At 35.7% G+C, this 24,019-nt stretch overlaps 1 protein-coding gene and 1 long non-coding RNA gene across 5 annotated transcripts in view; both read left to right on the top strand.

The window, feature by feature from the left end:
• LOC129927407 (myosin light chain kinase, smooth muscle-like) overlaps window positions 1–24,019 on the top strand; it is a 154,786-nt gene that overhangs the window by 60,725 nt on the left and 70,042 nt on the right. For all 4 annotated transcript variants that reach the window (XM_056036387.1, XM_056036377.1, XM_056036400.1 and 1 more), the window contains exon 2: window positions 14,166–14,348. In XM_056036387.1, coding sequence (XP_055892362.1) covers window positions 14,249–14,348 — 100 coding nt within the window. In that variant the 5' untranslated portion in view covers window positions 14,166–14,248. The remainder of the gene's footprint in view (window positions 1–14,165; window positions 14,349–24,019) is intronic.
• LOC129927412 (uncharacterized) lies at window positions 14,951–23,045 on the top strand. Its single transcript, XR_008779023.1, has 2 exons — window positions 14,951–17,224; window positions 22,553–23,045. It is a non-coding gene; the product is annotated as an uncharacterized LOC129927412 (long non-coding RNA).

Raw genomic sequence — 24,019 nt, 5'->3', positions numbered from 1 at the left:
TGGTGGAACTCAGTAGAGATCGTTGGCTTGGAAGTCTATTCTCTAGATCTAGTCCCGATGTCAGGCTGTAGCTGTACTATACGTCCTGCACAGTGTTATAAAGTCACTTGGTATTGGGTGGGAGACAGTAGGCCTACGTTTAGTTGGTCAAGTCTGAGTATCGTTTGGTCAGTTCAGTTTTGACAGACCAAATTTGTTGTTCATTTTTTTATATCTTTTTTTTTATTCCTTTTAATAATTTATTCAAATTGGGAAGTTATTTGTTGTTGTTTTTAGCTCGCTCTATAATTATTTTTTTTTACAAATGTAATTAGATGTTTTAATATTTCAAGATTGTTTTCTATTTTAGGCTATGTCAAAGAGAGAGAGAGAAAGAGAGAGAGAACGTATAATTAACCAAGAGACAGATAATTAATTTTTCAACTGCTCCCCGATGCTACTAAATGATTCGTGTAGAGTGGATGTACCGGATGGTAGACAGGCGCTTTGAAACTTGACTTGAAGCGGTGAAGAGACAATTTATATCCTGTTTCCCGTCTTTACGTTTAGAAGATAGAGGATAGTACACATGTGTAGCCTAAGGGACGTCATTCAAGTGCTGTAGTAAAGTCTGGTTTTAGTCAAATCTGTTCATAGTAAAGTTTGGTCATAGTAAAGTTTGGTCATAGTAAAGTTTGGTCATAATAAAGTCTGGTCATAATAAAGTCTGGTCATAGTAAAGTTTGGTCATAGTAAAGTTTGGTCATAGTAAAGTCTGGTTATAGTAAAGTTTGGCCATAGTAAAGTTTGGTCATTGTAAAGTTTGGTCATAGTAAAGTCTGGTTATAGTAAAGTTTGGTCATAGTAAAGTTTGGTCATTGTAAAGTTTGGTCATAATAAAGTCTGGTCATAGTAAAGTTTGGTCATAGTAAAGTTTGGTCATAGTAGAGTTTGGTCATAATAAAGTCTGGTCATAGTAAAGTTTGGTCATAGTAAAGTTTGATCATAGTAGAGTTTGGTCATAGTAAAGTCTGGTCATAATAAAGTCTGGTCATAGTAAAGTTTGGTCATAGTAAAGTTTGGTCATAGTAAAGTTTGGTCATAATAAAGTCTGGTCATAATAAAGTCTGGTCATAGTAAAGTTTGGTCATAGTAAAGTTTGGTCATAGTAAAGTCTGGTTATAGTAAAGTTTGGCCATAGTAAAGTTTGGTCATTGTAAAGTTTGGTCATAGTAAAGTCTGGTTATAGTAAAGTTTGGTCATAGTAAAGTTTGGTCATTGTAAAGTCTGGTCATAGTAAAGTTTGGTCATAGTAAAGTTTGGTCATAGTAGAGTTTGGTCATAATAAAGTCTGGTCATAGTAAAGTTTGATCATAGTAGAGTTTGGTCATAGTAAAGTCTGGTCATAATAAAGTCTGGTCATAGTAAAGTCTGATCATAGTAGAGTTTGGTCATAGTAAAGTTTGTAAGAAGATGTCGTGATGTGTAAGGAAGTTTGTAAGAAGATGACGTGATGTGTAAGGAAGTTGAACTTTTGATTTCCTACAAACTTTTAGGACATTTGCTGCTTCCCTTGTTTGTATAAAGTCAAGATAACGTGAGGCAGTAAACATATTGTTACACGTATCTATAAATCCTAGCGGCTAATAGTCACGTGACGTGTCATGGTCATTGCTGCTAGCCATCTCCCTATGAAACATTGACCATTGACGGAAGAAAGAGAAGACGGTAGGGTCTGGGAAGGAGAAACCCCTTCTGTTTTATAGTATCCAATCCGTAAATTGGTGAAAGATGTTCACAGCGCGGACAACTATTGCCCCCCCCTCCCAGCCATCATTTATTCCAGGATGGTATAAATCAAAGTTATCACCCAGACTACCGCAGCTTCTATCACATCACAGACCGCCCTACTCTAGAGCGAAAAAAAATAGTTTTAAACGACTGGTAAAAAGATAAATACTGAAAAAAAAAACCCAGACAGTTACTATCAAAGTCGGAAATTTTGCTCATTAGAATAATTATGTTAACAGCTGCTCTGGTTCCCAGAACTAGATTTGTTGTAAATCCTATATTATGATTTTTTTTTCAGGTTTTAAAAACCCCAGATTACCGAGCACTTAGGGCTGTGTGTTTTCTGAAGACAAGGAGACGAAGTAGTTAATTAGGTTTTTACGAAGGGCTATAATTGGGTTGATTTCTTTGACTGTTCTCTTCCATTAGCACAATAGGAATGTCAATGCTCATTATTTTGTCATATTTAAATGTAGACTTAGCAATACATAATGTGGGTAACTTTGGAATGGCCTCATTAAAATTAGAAATTATAATTATACGAAGTTGTTTCTAAAAGGGAGGCAAGATGGCTGAGAGTTAAAGCGCTTGGCTTTTGGACCGGGGGTCTCGGGTTCGAATCCTGGCGAAGACTAGGATTTTAAATTTCGGGATCTTTGGGCGCCTCTGAGTCCACCCAGCTTTAATGGGCACTTGACATTAGTTGGGGAAAAGTAAAGGCGGTTGGTCGTTGTGCTGGCTACATGACAGCCTGCTCGTTAACCTTTGGACACAGAAATAGATGACCTTTAGATCATCTGCACTATAGATGACCAGAAGGGGAAACTTATTTCTAAAAGTATTAGTCATAAGTCTAAGTCAAACATAACTTTGGTTGTATATCAGGCTATATTGTATTGCCTGCTGACTGCCTCTTGAATTGGAATCCTTACGTAACGGAAGTTCACATGATCAAAATGTCAAGGTATCCTTTCATAGTTCTGAACTGTATTTATTTGCTCCGTAGGGAAACGCCACTCTTGTTTTTGTGATGTCTGTCGGGCTTAGATCTCGAAAACTAAAAGTACTTTGGAAAATCCGATTTCACGACATCCTGCATTGTGTTCAAGTCAATGCAACAGTTTTTTTCCGTTTTATGAAAATTACCTCTTATATCATCTCTTATATCATCATTATCATTATATATCATCTCTTTCTGCTACAAATTTTGTACACGTTATTTCTACAACTTCCCATTCTCGGATCAAGTTGAAACTTTGCACAATCATTCATTGTCCCTAAAAAACAAAACAAAAATTTAAAAATTGACCAATTATTTGATCAATACTGTATGTATGGTTAATCAGAAAACTTTGTATAGGATTTATTAAGTAAGGTTGTCTTAATCAGTATTTCCCTCCACATGTGTTCTCCGAAAAGACAATGAATAATAAACCTACATATTTCAACTTCAGCCGTACAGAAAATAAGGGCTGTAGTTTTCTCAATATTTCCAATTTATACTAGGAATCGGCGGTAGGTAGGTGACCAGCCAAGCAAAACTTTATGAGGCCGGAATAACCAAATAGAGATATGAAGCCTTTAAAAAAAGGAATGAGCCCCTTCCCACCCCACCCTCCAAAAAAATAAGGTCTACCTTAACACAATATTAGATTCGTTTTTTTTGTTTGTTTGTTTGTTTTAATTATTTTTTTATGTTTTGCTGTTATTTTTTTATTTTATTAACAAACTGCACATACTCGTCCACCATTTTAAAATATGATAATAGCGTGTTATAGTGTACTAGTCGACCGGCGGCGTAGCATACCCCGGTATTTTGCAGGGCCGGCCTTAGGTCACTGCAACCTATGCGACCGCAATGAGCCCCGCACTTTCATAAAATCCGCGCTAATTCTATGTGTATAAATTATTAAATTAAAAAATTTTATAACCTATAACAGATTTCCCGCGGCCTCCTGTCGATATACCAGACGAAAAAGTCCTTGAAATATCCGAAATAATTAAAATCTTTAAAAAACTTTTTTTTAAATTTCCTGAAATATAAAGACAAAAATTGTCATTTTGGGGTGTCATTCAAACAATCCTACGCGCGATGAAAAAAACGGCATTATGCAATACCCGTAATTGTGAAATCTGGTGAAAGAAGCACCTCGCGCCTCAAACTAATGAAGAATTACTTGAGGTCAACAATTCTCGAAGATAGATTGAAACATTTGGGTAATTCTTGCTATTAAGAGTGATCTATGTAGGAAATACAATTTTTATGATATACTGTATAACTTCGCTACACGCAATTGCTCGTAAAGTAGTTCTGTACGTAGTAAAGAATAAATAAAATGCAAAGACGAATTTATTTTGTAATACAAACTCTTAAATTTCACTTATTATCCCTACCCAAACTTGGCCCCGCGAAATCCGTTTTGCATAGGGCCTCACAACTATTTAGTGACTAAAACTAAGTGGGGTAGAAATAAAAAAGAGTGATCTTTCGATGACTTCTTGGTCACAATGATCAAGTCTGGCCCTGCTATTTTGTGACGGGTGAATACTACTTGTTCTCCCCCGCCCCTCACCTTTTTTCGTAAGGTAACTCTAGTCCGTCCGACTTGCAGAAATAAAAGAGTGATCTTTCCTTTACCTCTTGAGCCATGAAGAGAATTATATAGAGAGATATACACTGCTTCCCCAAACGGCATCTTCATAACAATACATCCTCTGTGACATGCGACTATATACACTGTCACACTTATTTTAAAACTGAGCTGGTAGGAGAGGAATTCATTTTCAAATGTTAAAAGGATTTTTTTTTTATTTTCTGTATATGTTTTTAGTTTACTTAATAATTATAGCTTTTATATAGCGCTACTTTCAGGCTTATAACAAGCTCAGAGCGCTATGGTCCAACCTCATTGGTGGACCAGTGGGAGGGGTATGTGGAAAAAGGTTTTCCGTGCTGCCACTAGGCGCACAGTAAACACAACTCTGCTCGAGTAGGGTGACGAACCTCGAGCCCCCTTCATAGATATCCCAGTCAAGCCAAGTTCAAGCGTACTTAGCCTCTCGACCACTTCACTTCACTTGATTGTCATTTCACTTTACCGTCACTTCACTTTACCGTCACTTCACTTTACTGTCACTTCACTTTACTGTCACTTCACTTTACTGTCACTTCACTTTACCGTCACTTCACTTTACCGTCACTTCACTTTACTGTCACTTCACTTTACTGTCACTTCACTTTACTGTCACTTCACTTTACCGTCACTTCACTTTACTGTCACTTCACTTTACCGTCACTTCACTTTACCGTCACTTCACTTTACCGTCACTTCACTTTACTGTCACTTCACTTTACCGTCACTTCACTTTACCGTCACTTCACTTTACCGTCACTTCACTTTACTGTCACTTCACTTTACCGTCACTTCACTTTACTGTCACTTCACTTGATTGTCACTTCACTAGTGGCGTAGCTAGGGTACAGAAGGGGGTTCCCCACCACCGTGTCCCAAATCCCTAGCTACGCCACTGCACTTTACTGTCACTTCACTTTACTGTCACTTCACTTTACTGTCACTTCACACTTTACTGTCACTTTACACTTTACTGTCACTTTACACTTTACTGTCACTTTACACTTTATTGTCACTTTACACTTTATTGTCACTTTACACTTTACTGTCACTTTACACTTTATTGTCACTTTACACTTTATTGTCACTTTACACTTTACTGTCACTTTACACTTTACTGTCACTTTACACTTTATTGTCACTTTACACTTTATTGTCACTTTACACTTTATTGTCACTTTACACTTTACTGTCACTTTACACTTTACTGTCACTTTACACTTTATTGTCACTTTACACTTTACTGTCACTTTACACTTTACTGTCACTTTACACTTTATTGTCACTTTACACTTTATTGTCACTTTACACTTTACTGTCACTTTACACTTTACTGTCACTTTACACTTTACTGTCACTTTACACTTTATTGTCACTTTACACTTTACTGTCACTTCACTTTACTGTCACTTCACTTTACTGTCACTTCACACTTTACTGTCACTTTACACTTTACTGTCACTTTACACTTTACTGTCACTTTACACTTTATTGTCACTTTACACTTTATTGTCACTTTACACTTTACTGTCACTTTACACTTTACTGTCACTTTACACTTTACTGTCACTTTACACTTTATTGTCACTTTACACTTTATTGTCACTTTACACTTTACTGTCACTTTACACTTTACTGTCACTTTACACTTTATTGTCACTTTACACTTTACTGTCACTTTACACTTTACTGTCACTTTACACTTTACTGTCACTTTACACTTTATTGTCACTTTACACTTTATTGTCACTTTACACTTTACTGTCACTTTACACTTTACTGTCACTTTACACTTTATTGTCACTTTACACTTTACTGTCACTTTACACTTTACTGTCACTTTACACTTTATTGTCACTTTACACTTTACTGTCACTTTACACTTTATTGTCACTTTACACTTTACTGTCACTTTACACTTTACTGTCACTTTACACTTTATTGTCACTTCACTCTACTGTCACTTCACACTTTACTGTCACTTTACACTTTACTGTCACTTCACTCTACTGTCACTTTACACTTTACTGTCACTTCACTCTACTGTCACTTCACACTTTACTGTCACTTCACACTTTACTGTCACTTCACTTTACTGTCACTTTACACTTTACTGTCACTTTACACTTTACACATTACCTTAGGCCGGCACTGTCAGTAGGTATAATCTGAGGATGTTACCTATACGTGTAAAAAGAACTTTGTTTTCTCTGTACCTCTAAATGGAAGCCAACATTCTTGGAAATGCAGACATTTTATGCCGACATTTTATGCAGACATTTTATGTAGTTTCTTTTTAAATCCAAGACAAAAAAAATCAAAGGCCTTGCAGCGTCCTTAGACACGTCGATGGATAGATCCAATGACAAATGGCTGGATGAATGGATAGTGCCTGATGGGAAGGAGGAAAGACTCGCTCCTGTATGATGGATACTTTGTAAGCCAGGGCGTGTATTAGAGCAGACGAATAAACATAAAGATCGGTTCACCAGTATCAGGGGCCACAATCAGCGTGGATCTTTCTCACAGCGCATTCCTGTCCTAGAGGGCGCTAGTAGCACAGCTTGTCCTAGAGGGCGCTATGTGTGTCTTATGGATCCATTGATCAGGCCTTGTCAGAATTATTTTAGCACTTGTCTCATGGCTAGAGTACAATGGCCTCACAACAGGAGACAGCTAATGATCAACAACCTCTTGCACCACTATTTGCTGTCATTTGACGCAGACGTGTGTGTGGATGTATGTGTTCAATGTGTAATCCTCCAAGACACTCATCATGCAGCGACTTGTCAATAGTTTAAAGTTTAAAGAATAATTTTCCCTTGTAAACCATAACATGTTTACTGCATTTAGGTGCATTTACTTTAGATACATTATTTTTTATATGGACTTCTTCACATATATCCAGATATAAAGGGAAGCAACTATTTTACTGTAGAATGCGTTAAAGTTTTCGAAGACTATTTTACCTAACATGCATTGCACTTTTTAGTTAATATTAAAATTGTGTATGCTTATTGTGTGTACACATTTTTAAACAGCATGAATAATGAAGTTTTTGCGATTCAGAAGAGATAAAGCATTCATTGTTCCTGAAAGTCTAAAAAGATTTTAAAAAAAAAAAAAGCAAAGGAAAGAGGCCCAAGGCTCAACAATTCCTATCATGATAAAGCTAAAATTGAATAGCGCAAATTCTGAGGTTTCCTTTAAAAAAAAAAGAATAAACGAGAACCTGGCTAGTTGGCGTTCTGTCCACACATAAAAAAAAATAACTTTATAAATTATAAGTAAAAGTAATATTCATATAACGAGTGTTTAGTTTAAAATGTAGATTTTTTTTAATCCTCTTTACTTCTTTTTAATATAATAAGGAATGGTATCACCTTTTCTATCAGCGAGACTATTAAAACTGAAGTGAACAAACAATACAATAGAAGAGTAAATAAAGGCCAATAGAATTAGAAACTACAGACAGTTCCTTTCGAAAGAATCCCAATGTCAAGGACTTTATGTTTCCATAGAAACTAAAGACAGTTCCTTTCGAAAGAATACCAATGTCAAGGACTTTATGTTTCTTGGAACCTTAGGGCCTCCATAGAAACTACAGACAGTTCCTTTCGAAAGAATCCCAATGTCAAGGACTACGTTCGTGTACGTCCACGTACCACAGCGGACAATGGAGCGTCACGTTTGAACAATGTCTGGACGATGTGAACCCTAATTGTTGTGAAAACATGGAACTGACGGTTTTGTCTTCTGTGTTTTTGGAAATGTTTCTTCTGAAGGAAAAAATTGAGAAAAATTCAATAAAAAAAATTGTTACAATCAGATATTCAGATTCACTATGTAATGATGAGTATTTTTACGGCATATGTTTTTCAAATGTAGGTCACAGTTGTTGATGTTTTGCATACATCTTTTCTGACAACTGGAAATCATTAATAAAAACTTCAGATACATTTAAAAAATAAATAAATACCATCGATATAACATATTGTTACGAATCTCCCTATCCAGGCTCTCTGGAAACTGCACCATACACCACCAACTTAAAGAACTTGACAACTCAGGGCTCCAAAGTAACGTAACAATTTAATGGTCGAATAAATAACAGCCAATACTGTACAATTAGCAACCTTGCTGTATTGAGCCCCTTTTCTCGACCGTCTTGACTGCGACACCTCCGCTCTTATATAGGGTCCCTAATGGCCTTCTAGAACAGGACAGAACGCCGCTCGACGTTTCTAGGTGGTCAGATGACTACAACTCTCGTGACGCTCCTGAGCTCTGTTCACAACGGCGATCCTTTCCGAACCGTCATGTTGACATTCGTCTCGGCTGACCGTCGTAGCTCGTCACGGTTGACCGCTCGTCTAGCGCTGGCCTGGGGCGATTTGCGTCGGCTGACTACACACACACCACTACCCCCATCTGTGCCACAACCAGGTTTATAACACTATTTAACAATGTGTTACCTTTATTTTTTTTTCCTGTGCACTCATCTAGTTCTTCACAGATAGTTATCGAAAAGCTTTAAAAATTAGATGGCCCTTTTCTGGCGATTCTAACAGACCTCGGTGTCTTCCGGTGGAGACCTACTGTCCCAGCACAGTACCGGGGTCCTACTCTTTAACGTTAACAAATTATTGCTAAAATAGACCTGAGGAAAACCTCTTTTGCGTATGGTTGTGTGAAGAACTCGTACTTCATTCGATCTAATGTATATTTTACAGTATTAGAGATTGGCATTTAGTATTAAGCCTTTATTTCCAATTATTAGCATATTGTATAGGCCTGCACGCAAGGCCCACTGAGGTCGGTCGAAAGCGATTTAAATGAAATATTTCGATATTGAGCTGAGAAGAAAAGGAAAAGTCAGAGACTGTATGTAGGGATAACTTTTTGGTGTGGCAGAGATGGAGCCAAATATGATTGGGGGGGGGGGGGATAAAAATGATACTGGAATTCAGGGCAAAAGGTATGATGCGTGTGAGGGTGGGGTCGTCAAAAGTGAATCGTTTCAATTCAAGTCAAGGGTGTTAAAAAAAAGGGAGGGGCCATAGAAAGAGAAGAGAGAGAGAAGGAGAGAGAAAGAGAGAGAAGGAGAGAGACAGAAGGAAAGAGAGAGAAGGAGAGAGAAAAAGAGAAGGAGAGAAGGAGAGAGAGAGAAAGAGAGAAGGAGAAAGAAAGAGAGAGAAGGAGAGAGAAAAAGAGAAGGAGAGAGAGAAAGAGAAAGAAGGATAGAGAGAAAGAGAGAGAAGGAGAGAGAGATAGAGAGAGAGAAAGTGAAGAGAGAGAGAGAAAGAAAGAGAAGGATAGAAAGTGAAGAGAGAGAGAAAGAGAGAGAAAGAGAGAGAAGGAGAGAGAAAAGGAAAGAGAAAGAGAGAGAAGGAGAGAGAGAGAAGGAGAGAGAAAGAGAGAAGGAGAGAGAGAAAGAGAGAAAGAGAGAGAAGGAGAGAGAGAGAAGGACAGAGAAAGAGAGAAGGACAGAGGAAGAGAGAAGGACAAAGAAAGAGAGAGAAGGGGATAGAGATAAGGAGAGAGACAGAAAGAGAGAAAAGGGAGAGGACAGTTCTAATTGAACGTATAACAGATGAATTCACGGTCCTAAAATGTATTTACTTGAATCGTTAAAATCCGAGCCATTTCATTGGACGGACGTAGCCGGTGTATAATACTATTCTCACATTTGTACTCAGAATTAAAAAAAAAACAAGAAACGTAGAAATATCTTGGTTGAGGCTGACTTTGTGTTACTCGGGAAAAGTATCGGTTTTAGTCGATCTCGTTGTTGTGAATGGTATTCAGAAATGATCTAACATATATATTACATCATGGGCGTAGGGGGGTATTTTTCTCTCCCCCCCCCTCAAATATATATATATATATATATCATGGGCGTAGCCGGGGGGGGGTTGGGGTTCAAACCCCCCCCCCCGAAATGAAATCCCCTACCAGGGGGTTCAAGTTTAAAACCCCTACCAGAGGGGTTCGAGTTTAAAAACCCCTACTAGGGTATTTGAGTTTTAAACCCCCTACATGGGGTTTTTGTAGTTAACTCCCCCTCTTCTATAAAACAAAACAAAAAAAAATGCAAACGAAAATCCCTTAATTCCAAGAGCACAGTTAAGGAAGATTTTGATTTTAAAACCCCGTCTAAAATTTACGATAAACCCCCTCTTTAATATAAAAAAAAAAGTTAATTACGCACTCAAAATGTTATGAGCGTAGCTAAATGGGTTTTGACTCAGTTTTGAGTTTAAACCCCACTTCAGCGGGGTTTGAAGGTAAAAAAAATACCTCTTTAATAATAAAAACAAAGCAAATTATACACTAAAAATGTTATGAGTGTAGCCTAAGGGGTTTTGAGTTTAAACTCCCCTCCAGTGGAGTTTGAAGCTAAAAAGTACCTCTTCAATATAAATAAAAGAAAATTACTCACTCTAAAATCTATGAGCGTAGTCAAAGGGGTTTTGAGTTCAAACCCCCCGCCAGGGGAGGTAGGGTTAGGGTTAGGGTTAGGCGTATGGTAGCTACGAGGCATTACGCCGAACTGCCCAGTTTCTTGCCAGAGCACTACGGAAGGATTGAGTCCTTCCTGCTCTGATTTATTCAGGTGACTGATGTATGGATAGTCTTATATTGAAGAGGGGGTTTTATCGTAAATTTCCGAGGGAGTTTTAAAATCAAAATCTTCCTTAGCAATGCTCTTGGAATTTGGGGATTGTCGTTTGCATTTTTTTTTTTTGGTTTTGTTGGTAGGGGGTTTCAAACTCAAAACCCCCTTGGCTGCGCTGGGGCAAGTGATGGTTTAGTTTTAAAATCTCAACTAAAATAAACAAACTCAAAGCAAAAAATCAGTCACTAAATTCCGATCCCCGAACACACACCCCCCCCCCATCCGGCTACGCCCATGTATTATATGAATTTGCACTTTAGACTTCCTTTAACTTGTAATAAAATGTTTTCTCTGTAATTAAATAAAAAAACATATATAAGTATATATAAGGTAAAAGTATAAATCCATAAGTGCTTTCCGGCACAGACCTCATCAAATATTTCCTGGCATCACCACCAGTACTACAGTACATGACCTGCAAATTACCATATTCTATTTGGCCCTACATCGCGCGCTACCTCTGCTGGTATACAGACTAATTATGCAAATCTCGTATGCGTGATTGTGACGACTAATTATGTAACGGATATTTAGAGGGAATATGGACTAACGCCCTTTCAATGTCCCACCTTTCTCAAACCAATTCCCGTGTTATGGGAATCTGTGAAGAATTAGTGCAACCAAATTTTAGGGAGTAAATTCAAGAAAAGGGATAAAAAAAAGAACTAGCAACCTAAGTCCTAATATCGATTGACTAATGTAAACAAAGGTTACGGAAAAGGTCAACGAACCAGTCCCCTCTAGTGGTCCCCCAAGGTCCATACTACTTAACCCGATACTATTTCATCGTCCACACTCTTCTTCATCCCTCGAGGGACAGGGGTCAATACATTTTTATCTAACTAGAGGACAAAGTGACCGGCCACATCGTGTCCAGCTATCTTGTAATGGAAGGCCGAGGTATGAGGAGCAAAGAGAGTGGGGGGAGTGTTTGCAAGGAAACTTTTCTGGCGCCTAATTAAAGGAAAGGCTTTGGATAATGCAGCCACGGCGAACCGGGTCAGCCGGTAGAGAGATAGAGTAAAATGGGGGGGGGGGGGCTTGATCAACCATTTTTGGTTGGTATAACAAAGGAAGGTAAGGGGGCTGGAATATTTGATAAGATTTGTGTATTGATATTTAGTTCGTAGTTTTTTTTTTTCTTTACTACAAAAACATGATTATGAAGCTACAGATTTAAAACCAAACTAACCAAAACTTAGGTTTCTTTGTTTTTATCTTGGCTCCCTTGACCACCTCATCGCATAGAAACTAAAATAATTCATAATAGTTATGCATCTGTTAAGGTAAATTTACAAGCTGTCAGTCTGGGTGAAATTCGCTTCGTCACCATAGTAACAATGCAAAATGTTTCTCTATAAAGAACATTGTTAGCATAGAAAAGCGTCTGTATGTTATGTAATATGTTTTGTGCAAAGATTTTAATTTTCTGACCATTTCGAATCACCTTTGTTAGAAAATAGAGCGTGGGTTTGGGGGGAATCAATTATTCATCAATATTATATCATCAGAAAATCAACATAACAGTTATTTTTACTGAACTGCTACGTATTTTTAAATTTCAAAGTAACGAAGAATTACACTCAAACCAGGCGACCTTAACCTTGGTTTAACATGACAAACCTTATAACAGAGCAAGTGTGCAGGGTCTGGCTCGTACTTGCTACGCGGGGCATGACTGCAGGGCCTGACTGCGTGGCCTAACTGTGCGACCAAACTGCGCTTATCTAAATAATGCTATATATACTTAACATGAATGTAATCAGAGCGCATTGACGCACAGACTGTAATAGACACCGTCCCGTTTTGCGTAAAAAGCTGCGCGAACGGTTAACGCGCGGGGCACATACATGAAGAGGGGAGCCCCAACTACCTCAGTCTATATTCAAGATGGGCCCTGCTTGTAATTAGTGTTTGTTAACAGCCAATATAAATGTAATTATTATTATTATTATTATTATTATTATTAATTAATTATTATTATTATTAGTGATTATTAGAGATTGGCTTTTATGCCTATTCCCCAACACCCCTAAGGGTGTTATTCGCTTGAGTGTCTCTGGGGTCATACAAACCTTGATACTTTCCAAGGATCAATCATCAGTTCTACGTTAACGAGTACAAAGTCTTGACAAGTACAAATATGGCACCGAGTTGCTGTCATAGTGGAATGAACAGGGAGCTGTTACGAGAATAGTTCCATTCTGGGCCCGCACTTAATGGTTGTGGGAACTTTACCAGATGTTCTCTAAATACTGGTCATTCCACCAAGGTCATACTACAACTTAAAACGGCGTCTTTGTATGTTCTGGAATAAAAAAAAAACCGGACACGAGTTAAATAAAACTTAGTACTTGGGAAAAGAAGCATGTTAAGAGAATGTATAAATATTATCTTAAGACGTTAATTAAACTTTATTGACTTAATGAAGCTGAAATGCAGAAAAACAAAGTTCATAGGTATGAGAAACTCTCCATTTTGTGTGCAATGAAAGTAATTCTAGATGAACTTATTCCATTAACCGGTCGTAGTCATGTTTAAACCTTAATAAACAAACAAAACAAAAATTTAATAAATTCCTCCTATAGGAAGCTAATAGTGGTTTATAATTTCTCATTTCTTGCATTGGTTTAATTGATTCATTATTTCTAGTAGTATTTCCAGTCAGCTTTATACAATCAAGTTCTTCTGTTTAACAAACAAACAAAAAATGAGTAGAGAGTTCTAGTCTTCTAGATATAAAAAGATGGAAGCCAAATTGAGTTACATATTGAACAATTATTAGAGTCACACCAGACTTTTTACAGCGCGTTCATATATCAAAGATTTACAAAAATTGTCACATTTCTAGAAAAATCGTCAGAGCCGAAATACCAGTCCAATGATTATCCACCCGAGAAGAATTTGCAAGCTGATAGGAGGAACTGTTACAAAAATTTTTATGTTCTTCTTTAAAAAGTGACACCAATCCGAACGTGTGTCTCCAGTGTTAAAGTTGAGACCTTGAAACCTCTACCCCACCAGAGTGACTTTGTTCTCCAAAGTCAGCCTGTATTAATATATTATTTCTTTCTCTTGACCAGAATGTCTTCATGACATCACAACACCATGTGACTCAAATGAACCGGAAACAGAACCATGAAAGCTCTCCGGTGAATTGACGGAAATGACCTACGAGCCCCAGTACCTATATATCTGTGTGGTCACAATTGTCTTTGTCTGCCAGTCAGTTGTCTCCATAGCAAAGTTTGAGGACTATACCAACGGTAAGTTGAAATGTCAGTTCTGAATTGCGGAGCATTCTTTTCTCCTGAACACGGTAAAATCCCCCCCCCCCCAGATATTTCTTGAACACGGTAAAATCCCCCCAGATATTTCCTGAACACGGTAAAATCCCCCAAGATATTTCCTGAACACGGTAAAATCCCCCCAAATATTTCCTGAACACGGTAAAATCCCCCCCAGATATTTCTTGAACACGGTAAAATCCCCCCAAATATTTCCTGAACACGGTAAAATCCCCCCACATATTTCCTGAACACGGTAAAATCCCCCCAGATATTTCCTGAACACGGTAAAATCCACCCAGATATTTCCTGAACACGGTAAAATCCACCCAGATATTTCATGAACACGGTCAAATTCACCCAAATATTTCCCTCTCATCCTCCCTCCCCCAATTTCTCAACAAGATAGAATCATACCGTAGTGAGAAAGTTAAAAGCATGAACTAGTGCTAAACAAAAACAATTGATACAAATATTTTTAATCACACATGCTTATTATTGTTAGTCAAGATGTATGACAAATATAATTACACGACTGATCCAAACTCATTGATATAATTACACGACTGATCCAAACTCATTGATATAATTTGTTAGACACCTTATTTATATAGGTTAGTTATTTTAGTTATTTAGCGACGCACCATAGTAGACGCATATTGAACGGGACTAGTGACGTTTGGGATATGTTGGGTTAGAGACCGGAAAATCAGTTAGCGTTAGAACATTCCAGGGTAACGACGTGTTTAGTGACAGAGACTTCTACTGTGGCCTTTTATCATAATAAATATATATTAACTTGTTCATCATCGTTGACTACATCTCTTCACCTGTTACAATCGATGTGCCAGTTCTTGTTTGTGTTGTTGGTCAACTACACGTAATACACCCGAACAATTACACCCAAACGATTGCAGAGTAATTGGTTGACTTCAAGACAGCCTGAACTAGCAACATCACAGTGGCGACCCCGAACCTCGAAGCCCGACGAACATCGAACCGGACCTCGAAGCAGAACGTTTACTCAGGTGAGGGTCGTGCACTCGAAGTTATAAGATTTCATCGGAGTACGGCTGAACACAGCAGCATCGCAGAGTGACTTTGTTCTGGATCTACATACAGTCGTCGCCTGTTTGATCGCACGTTCAACGAGCCGTTAACTCAGGGTGACCTTCGTCAGGACCGTAATCATCGCAACGTCTGGTCTGCTTAACCAGTATATTATCAAAGCCTGATCTTCATATGCTGAATCGACCTACAACCAGAGAAACCGTTCATTCATAACGAGTGAGGGATCGTTAGTGAACCTGTTGGACATATTTTTTTCTTCGTCATAGGAGCCACATTGAGTATCAAGTTTTACCTCGTCAGTTTCGAGAAGGACAGTTTGCCCGCTGTCAGAAGTATTGTGAGTACTACAAGTTTGGTAGCTAACTAAATCGAAATCGCTCTGTCGTCTTACCCTTGGAGAGATTCTTGTGGAGCAGTTTGCTCATTGAACCGGTTGCTTGCCACGTTTATAACGGTCACTGTGTTTAACCTTTGGAAGGTTAGTGAAGTAATCTTTATCAGTACTGAACATTGATATATCTAGTATTCGTCGGTCTAGACCATACCTAGACTTGTTAGCAGTGAAGTTGTGGAAACAGCTACATCCACTTAATTTCGTTGAAAACCGTTAATCGTCTAACGGAACGTCGTCGGAGGTGACCTTGGTCTCACCTAGTCTACATTGGACAGTTTGGTCTAGTGAAGCAGAGTACAACAGCAAACTTCGTCGTACTACCAGAGTAGCAGCAGAAGCAGTGAACTATTTTAGAGAACCGTTATTCGTCAGCCCAGATCAAGTCATCGTCGAGAAAGTCGTTATTCGTCAGCCCAGATCAAGTCATCGTCAAGAAAGCCGTTATTCGTCAGCCCAGATCAAGTCATCGTCAAGAAATTCGTTATTCGTCAGTCGTCCAGATCAAGTTGCCGTCAAGAGACTGTTATTTGTCAGTAGTCATCTACACAAGTCAAGTCATCGCCAGAAGAACCGTTAACCTATTCGTCAGTAACTGTGTACACAAAGTCGTCGGAACTACACATACGGTCATCAACAGTCGTCGAAGAAACTGGAACATTTTGCTGTGGCATATCAGGACATCTGTGGCATTACGTGGGATACTGGTAGCACCGGAGAACAGAGTCAGAACTGGAAGAGAGGCAGTGGAATTTGTTGTGATCTAACATATTCGGGAGTCCGAACAAAGGGATCTTTCTTATCAAAAGCTAAGTGCCATTTTTCTTATTAGTATATGTTTAGATTGCCCTTAGAAATAGATTTTGTCTAAATTTGGTACGTTAGCCTGAGTAAAATCAGGTGGTGCGCCTTAAAACCCGTCGGGGTAGAAGACGTAATTTAGATGAAAAGCTATATTATACGTTTAGGGTTGTAATTTGTTTTGTTTGTGTAAACGTCATATCCGTTGTTGCCTGGTTACTTCGTGACGTTATCATTGTGTGCCATATTGTCACATCCCAACCCATAGTGATAGTCTCATTTAATTATTTCATTTGTTTATATTATTTTAAATTATTTATTTTTATTAATTTAATTAGATCTGTAATTTTTTTCACTTAATGATAGAAAGTGCGGGTAGGATTCTTTTACTGTGAATCAGACTAAAATAATTTTAGTTTGAGCGGTTAAAATCAAATATGATTTTGCCATGAGAATAATGCCGAAACTGGCTATGTAGTCAAACACTGTCGTCTGGCTAAATTTAGATCTACAAATTGTTGTACATCTCTTTGGTACAATTTAATCATCTAGACTCTAATTTGAAATATTATTAATTGAAAAATGAATGAAGGTAGTACATTCTAGATATATGTATCTTGTTGAAGATATATTTGACATTGTATACACATATTTGTTTCGTATGGTTAAATAGAACCATAATCTAATCTAGATCTGGACTCTAGACAGTCTTTGAATTTACTCTAAACACTTCACTGTGACTTCAGTCATACCAGATTTTAAAATTGATCATAGTTATTCATACTAGATCTAAAAGTCATAGTGCTCTTGATAACTATAGATCTAAATAGTATTATTATACATACTATAATATACTAGATTTAAATTTGTGTGTAATACTGGACCTAATATACAGATTTGAATATAACCATAATAACTCAGACTAGATTTACACATTTACTAAATCTATAGATAGAGACATAACACTTAAAACTGGTATAAAAGTGTGTAAAAACTTTTAAAGTATAGCCATAACCAATATAGGCTAAGTAAAAATATATATAAAATATAAAACACAATGGCTACATCATCATATGTGGACCTTAAGGAGGTTAAGGAAACAGCTATGCAGGATGGAAAGGCCATGGAGTTAAAAGGAAAAGACTTAGCCGCTTATGTACAGCAAGTTGTGAGGGAAGAAATGGAACGTCAAGATAAAATAAGAAGGGAAAAAGAAGAGATAGAAAGACAAGAAGAACATCAAAGACAAGAGATAGAGAGGCAAGAAAGGATCAGAAAGGAAGAATATGAAAAGCAAAAAGAAGACCAAGAAAGGCAGAGAGAGCATGAAGCTAAAATGGAGAAGATGAGATTGGACGCAGCACAAGCCAGAGCCCAAACTGAACAAAGAAATAACACAAATAACTCAAATAATTATACCACTCAAAGAGACAACCCTAATTCACAGACATGGCTAAAGAGAAAGATACAAAGTTTTGATGAACAGAAGGATGACATTGGTGATTTCCTGAAAAGATATGAGGCAAAAATGTCTACATTTAATATGCCTGAAGAAGAATGGTCTGAAATACTGATAGACTTTGTTCATGGTCAAGCTCTAACAATATGCCAAAATCATGACCATCATATTGATGATAGCTATCAGGTTTTAAAAAGAGAATTATTAAATGCCTATGGTCATAATGCTACAACTTTTAGAAAGAAATACTTTGACAATATACCATCATTAGGAATAGAACCCCAAACTACCATTAATATGGAAAAGGATTTTTTCAATAAGTGGGTAAAATTAGAAAAAGTAACAAACTCTTATGAAGGATTAAAAAATTTTATTCTAGTGGACAACTTTGTAAATAAATGTGATCCTCAATTACAATCTTTTATTAGAGAAAGAAACCCAAAAACTATAGATGAAATAACAGAGATAATGAGAGTATACAAAAATGCATATCCAAATAAACCATTTTCTGATAGAGATAAGAGCAAAGTAGATTTAATAGGATACACCAAAGAAAATGTTGATAGAAGTAGAAATAGAAACAGATCAAATAGTGGAAATAGAAAATATAGTGAAATAACCTGTTTTAAATGTCAAGGAAAAGGTCATATAGCAGCTAACTGTAGAAGAGGGAATAGTAGATCTGGAAGTAGAAATAGATACAATGAACAAAATAACAGTAGATATAGGAGTAGAGATAGGAATGACAGGGGAAATTATAGAAATAGGAGTTACAGTAGGGAATACAAAAATAAAGGTACAGATAGGATATATTTCATGGAAGGAAATAGGAACAATTTTGCAGTGTACCCAGGGTTTGTAGATAGAATTCCGGTGGAATTAATCAGGGATTCAGGTTGTAACACTTTGGCAGTAAAAACTAAATTTGTCAAACCTCATTGGTATAAAGGGTTTACTAAGAAAGTAGAATTAGCAGATGGCACTGTAAGGGAATTTAAAGCTATAAGGGTGTACATTGAAACTCCATTTTTCACTGGTTATTGTGATGGCATTGCAATACCAGAAATGAGATATGATATGTTAGTAGGAAACATAAAAGGAGTTAAAGAATGTTCAAGAAAAGAATTAGAAGACTGGCAAAACAAATACAAAAACATAAGACAAAATCATGGAAACATAGAAACACAAAATATAACAAGTATGGTAATAACAAGATCAATGGATAAACAAGATGAGAAACAGGAAAATACAATAAATGTAATAAGTAAGGATGAAGAAAAAGAAACCAGTAATGTAATACAAATAGAAAATACAGATGTTAAGGAAAGTGAGATAGAAAATGAAACACAAAATAGTCTGGAAACACAAATATCTCAAAGTGAAAAAGAAACAACACCCACATTTGCATTAGAACAAATGAATGACAATATTATTGGGAAAATTTATTCAAGAATATCAGATAAAAACAATAATAATCCAATGGAGAAATTTTGTATAGAGAATAAAATATTGTTTAGACAAACAAGTAATGATAACAAGAAAATAAAACAACTTGTCTTACCACAGAAATATTGGAAAGATGTTTTAATCATGACACATGATAATAATTTAGCAGCACATAGGGGAGTAAAGAAATGTTATAGGAACTTGTCAAAACAAGTATTTTGGCCCAAAATGAAAGCAACAATCAACAAATACATAAACTCATGTGACATATGTCAAAAGAGATCTAACAAAAGCCTAGTGAATAAAGCACCTATTCAAGAAATGGATGAACCTACAGCACCATTTCAGAAAGTATCTATTGATTTAATAGGTCCTTTAATTCAAACTGAAAATAATAACAAATACATTCTAACAGTAATAGACATGTTTAGTAGGTACCCAGAGGCAATCCCATTATCAAATACAAGTGCAGAAAATATCATTAATGCCATAACTCAAAAAGTAATTACAAGACATGGTATACCTAAAATTATATTGAGTGATCAGGGATCTCAGTTTAAGTCAGAACAATTTAAGAAATGGACTAAACAATACAATATACAACACATATACTCTTCGGTTTACCACCCGGAGAGTAACGGTTTATGTGAACGATATGGTGGATCATTAAAAAGATCACTAACAAAAATAATTCAGAATAATCAGAACAAGTGGGATCATTACATTAACTATGTACTATTTGCTCATAGAAACAACATCCATGAAGCAACACAATTTTCACCATATGAAATAATACATGGAAGAAAACCCAGAGATGAATTAGATGTTTTTAAAGAAAATCTAATAGGCAATGAGAATAAATTAAATAATGACAGTGAAACAACAATCACAACAGAATTGAAAGAAATATGGACTCAAGCATATAACAACAATAAGAAGTACAAACAAAGTGCTCATGAGAATATAAATAAGAAAAGACAATTGATAACACTAGAAGTAGGAAACAATGTATTAATATTGATAAATGACCTGAAAAATAAAATTGGTAAACAATGGAAAGGTCCATTTAAGGTGATAAAACAAATTAGTGATGTGAATTATCAAATTGAAATAAATGGGAAAATTAAAACATATCACATAAATAATTTGAAACTGTATCATGATAGAGAAGATGAGTTGATACAAAACATTCAGGAGGAAATAGAAAATAAATTTTCAGAAAGAGAAGAATGCTTGATGATAATAACAAATGAAAATCATAATGAAAATGATATTAAGGAAATACCTGTAATAGAAACAAAAGAGAATCAAACTTGGCAAAAGATTAATCTTAATAATTTAACTAAGGAAATGTCAAAAGATATAACTAAAATAATACAGGAATACAAAGAAATTTTTTCCAGTATACCAGGAAAAACTAATATTATTAAACATGACATTAAAGTAACAGATCCAAAACCTATCAAGCTTAAGCCATATAGAATACCGCTACATTTACAAGACAAAGTAAAGAGAGAAATAGACAATTTACTAGAATCAGGTATAATTGAGCCATCAACATCTCCTTATGCTTCACCAATTGTGATAGCCAAAAAGAAGAATGGAGATATAAGGTTATGTATTGATTATAGGAAACTTAACAACATCACAGAATTTGACCCATATCCAATGCCAAATATAGAGGATATTTTACATAAATTAAATGGAGCAAAATTTTTTACTAAATTAGATTTAACTAAAGGTTATTGGCAAATACCTTTAACAGAAAATGCAAAACCTTACACAGCATTTGTAACACCATATGGTATTTTTCAATGGAATTATATGAGTTTTGGATTAGTAAATGCACCTGCCACATTTAATAGAATGATGAACATGATAATTGGAAACAAAGAAAATGTTATTTGCTATTTGGATGACATATGTATTTTTAATAATAGTTGGGAGGAACATTTGGTAGATGTAAAAGAAGTATTCAAAATAATAAAAGAAAGTGGACTTACAATTCAAGCAGAAAAAGTAGAAATAGGATTGGAGGAAATAATTTTCTTAGGACATAAAGTAAATAACAACATGATTAGCCCTATTGAAGATAACATAAAGAAAGTACTTAATATTGAAATACCTACAACAAAAAGACAAATTAAAAGCATATTAGGAATAGTAAATTATTACAGAAAGTTTATAAAAAACTTAGCAGAAATAGTGAATCCACTAAATGACTTACTTAAAAAAGGAAAACCTCAAAAAGTAGTTTGTAATGAGGAATGTGTGAAAGCTATTGACAGAATTAAAGATGTTTTTAGTCATGAACTAATATTAAGACTACCTGATAAAGACAAAATATTTTATGTCACAACTGATGCATCTGGTAATGCTATTGGTGGTTGTTTAATGCAGAACTATGATAACTTACATCCTATATTATATGTAAGTAGAAAATTGTCAGAGGCAGAGAAAAAATATAGTGTCATTGAAAGAGAAGCCTTAGCTGTAATATGGGTAATTACTAAGCTAGAGAGTTATTTAATAGGAAGGAAATTCATATTATTAACTGATCATAAACCTATTCAATATATACAGCAAAAGAGCATGAAAAACAGTCGTGTTTATAGATGGTTCTTAGCACTACAGGAATATAAATTTGAAGTGAAAGCTATTAGTGGAGCTGTGAATATTGTAGCTGATTTATTGTCTAGAATGACATTGAAGTGAAACAGTTTTGTAAATAAACTATGATTATATTGATTATGTAATATATATTAATATATTGACACCATTTATATGTTATGAAAAGGGAGATAAGTAAAGTTGATGTTAAGCATTTAAAAGTAAGTATGGATATTTTTTTTTGTGTGAATCATTTCATATATCATTGACGAAAGTTAGTTCTATGGAAAAGGGTGAGTATAAAAGAAAAATGGACAAAAGCGTATAAAAGGGTGGTAAGAAAAAAATGTATTGAATGTGTAAATAAAGTCTGTAATTGTTTTTTGAAATATTGTATTTTATCAGATTACTGCCAGTAAAGAACATTTGAGATGTGTAGGACATGCCCATAAGATGCCACATTTTCCTCCATGATGAACTGTGTACCAATGAAGATGATTCTGGAATGTTATGAACTGTTATGAACATTGACATGAATATGAGGAACTGTCAAGATGAAGATGTCAAGATGAAGAGATCAAGATTTTATGTTTGTGGTCTTCCCCTTAAATTGAAAATGCCCTTGTAAGACTTGACAGTAGTGGAAAAATATTGACATATTTTTTTTTCAAGGGGGGGAGGAATCTGTTAGACACCTTATTTATATAGGTTAGTTATTTTAGTTATTTAGCGACGCACCATAGTAGACGCATATTGAACGGGACTAGTGACGTTTGGGATATGTTGGGTTAGAGACCGGAAAATCAGTTAGCGTTAGAACATTCCAGGGTAACGACGTGTTTAGTGACAGAGACTTCTACTGTGGCCTTTTATCATAATAAATATATATTAACTTGTTCATCATCGTTGACTACATCTCTTCACCTGTTACAATCGATGTGCCAGTTCTTGTTTGTGTTGTTGGTCAACTACACGTAATACACCCGAACAATTACACCCAAACGATTGCAGAGTAATTGGTTGACTTCAAGACAGCCTGAACTAGCAACATCACAAATTACACCCAAAATAAACTTTGTTGTTTGTTTTTTTCTTTTCAAAGTATTTTTTTTTAATTTTTTCTTGTCTATTTTCAAAATAACTGGTCATTGTCTCTTGAGTAACACCTTTAGTAAAATCACAAAATTTAGAAAGCCTTAAGGACAGAAGACTCAAAAGTAAAGTAGCAATTATACATAAAACACTGAACCATAATCTTCAAATACAAAAACAAAATTTAATAAAATACTCAGAAAGACACAAAGATAAAGGCACATTCCTCGTCCCATATGCCAGGACAAATTTGTACAAATACTCCTTCTTCCCTAGTGCTATTAGAGCTAGCCAGGAAAACCAGTGACTTGGCAGAATTTAAGTCATTGGTTAATATGCATGACTAAATGCATGACGCGTAGGACGTAATCATCTTCTTTTTTGAAGTAACATATGTATTATATAAGATAAGATAAGATGAGACTAATTGACTTTGATCATTGACCAAGACTAATTGACTTTGTTTGAGGAACGGGGTTCTAGAAGCCCAGTGGGTGTTGAGACACTAAAGAAGACAAACCGATAGGAAGAAATGCGGAGGCAATATATAAAGATTTGGGGATATTTTGAAATAAATAGACACAGATGTTAACTAAATAATAAGCAATTAGAATATTTAAAAAAATACTTTTAAAAAAAAACTTATCTAAGGGGGAAAATTGTATATTTATAACAATATCTTTCAATACTGTAATAGTTAATGAAATTAATCATCACTCATTTTTTTTATTGATTCATATTTTATTAGGAGCATTGAATAATTGTGAAAATGTTTTAAAT

The sequence above is a fragment of the Biomphalaria glabrata genome, chromosome 1, assembly GCF_947242115.1.
Source record: "Biomphalaria glabrata chromosome 1, xgBioGlab47.1, whole genome shotgun sequence".
In the NCBI taxonomy this organism is placed as follows: Eukaryota; Metazoa; Mollusca; class Gastropoda; family Planorbidae; genus Biomphalaria; species Biomphalaria glabrata.
The sequence above is the reverse complement of the archived record's forward strand: the minus strand, read 5'-3'. Positions and strand labels throughout refer to the sequence as shown.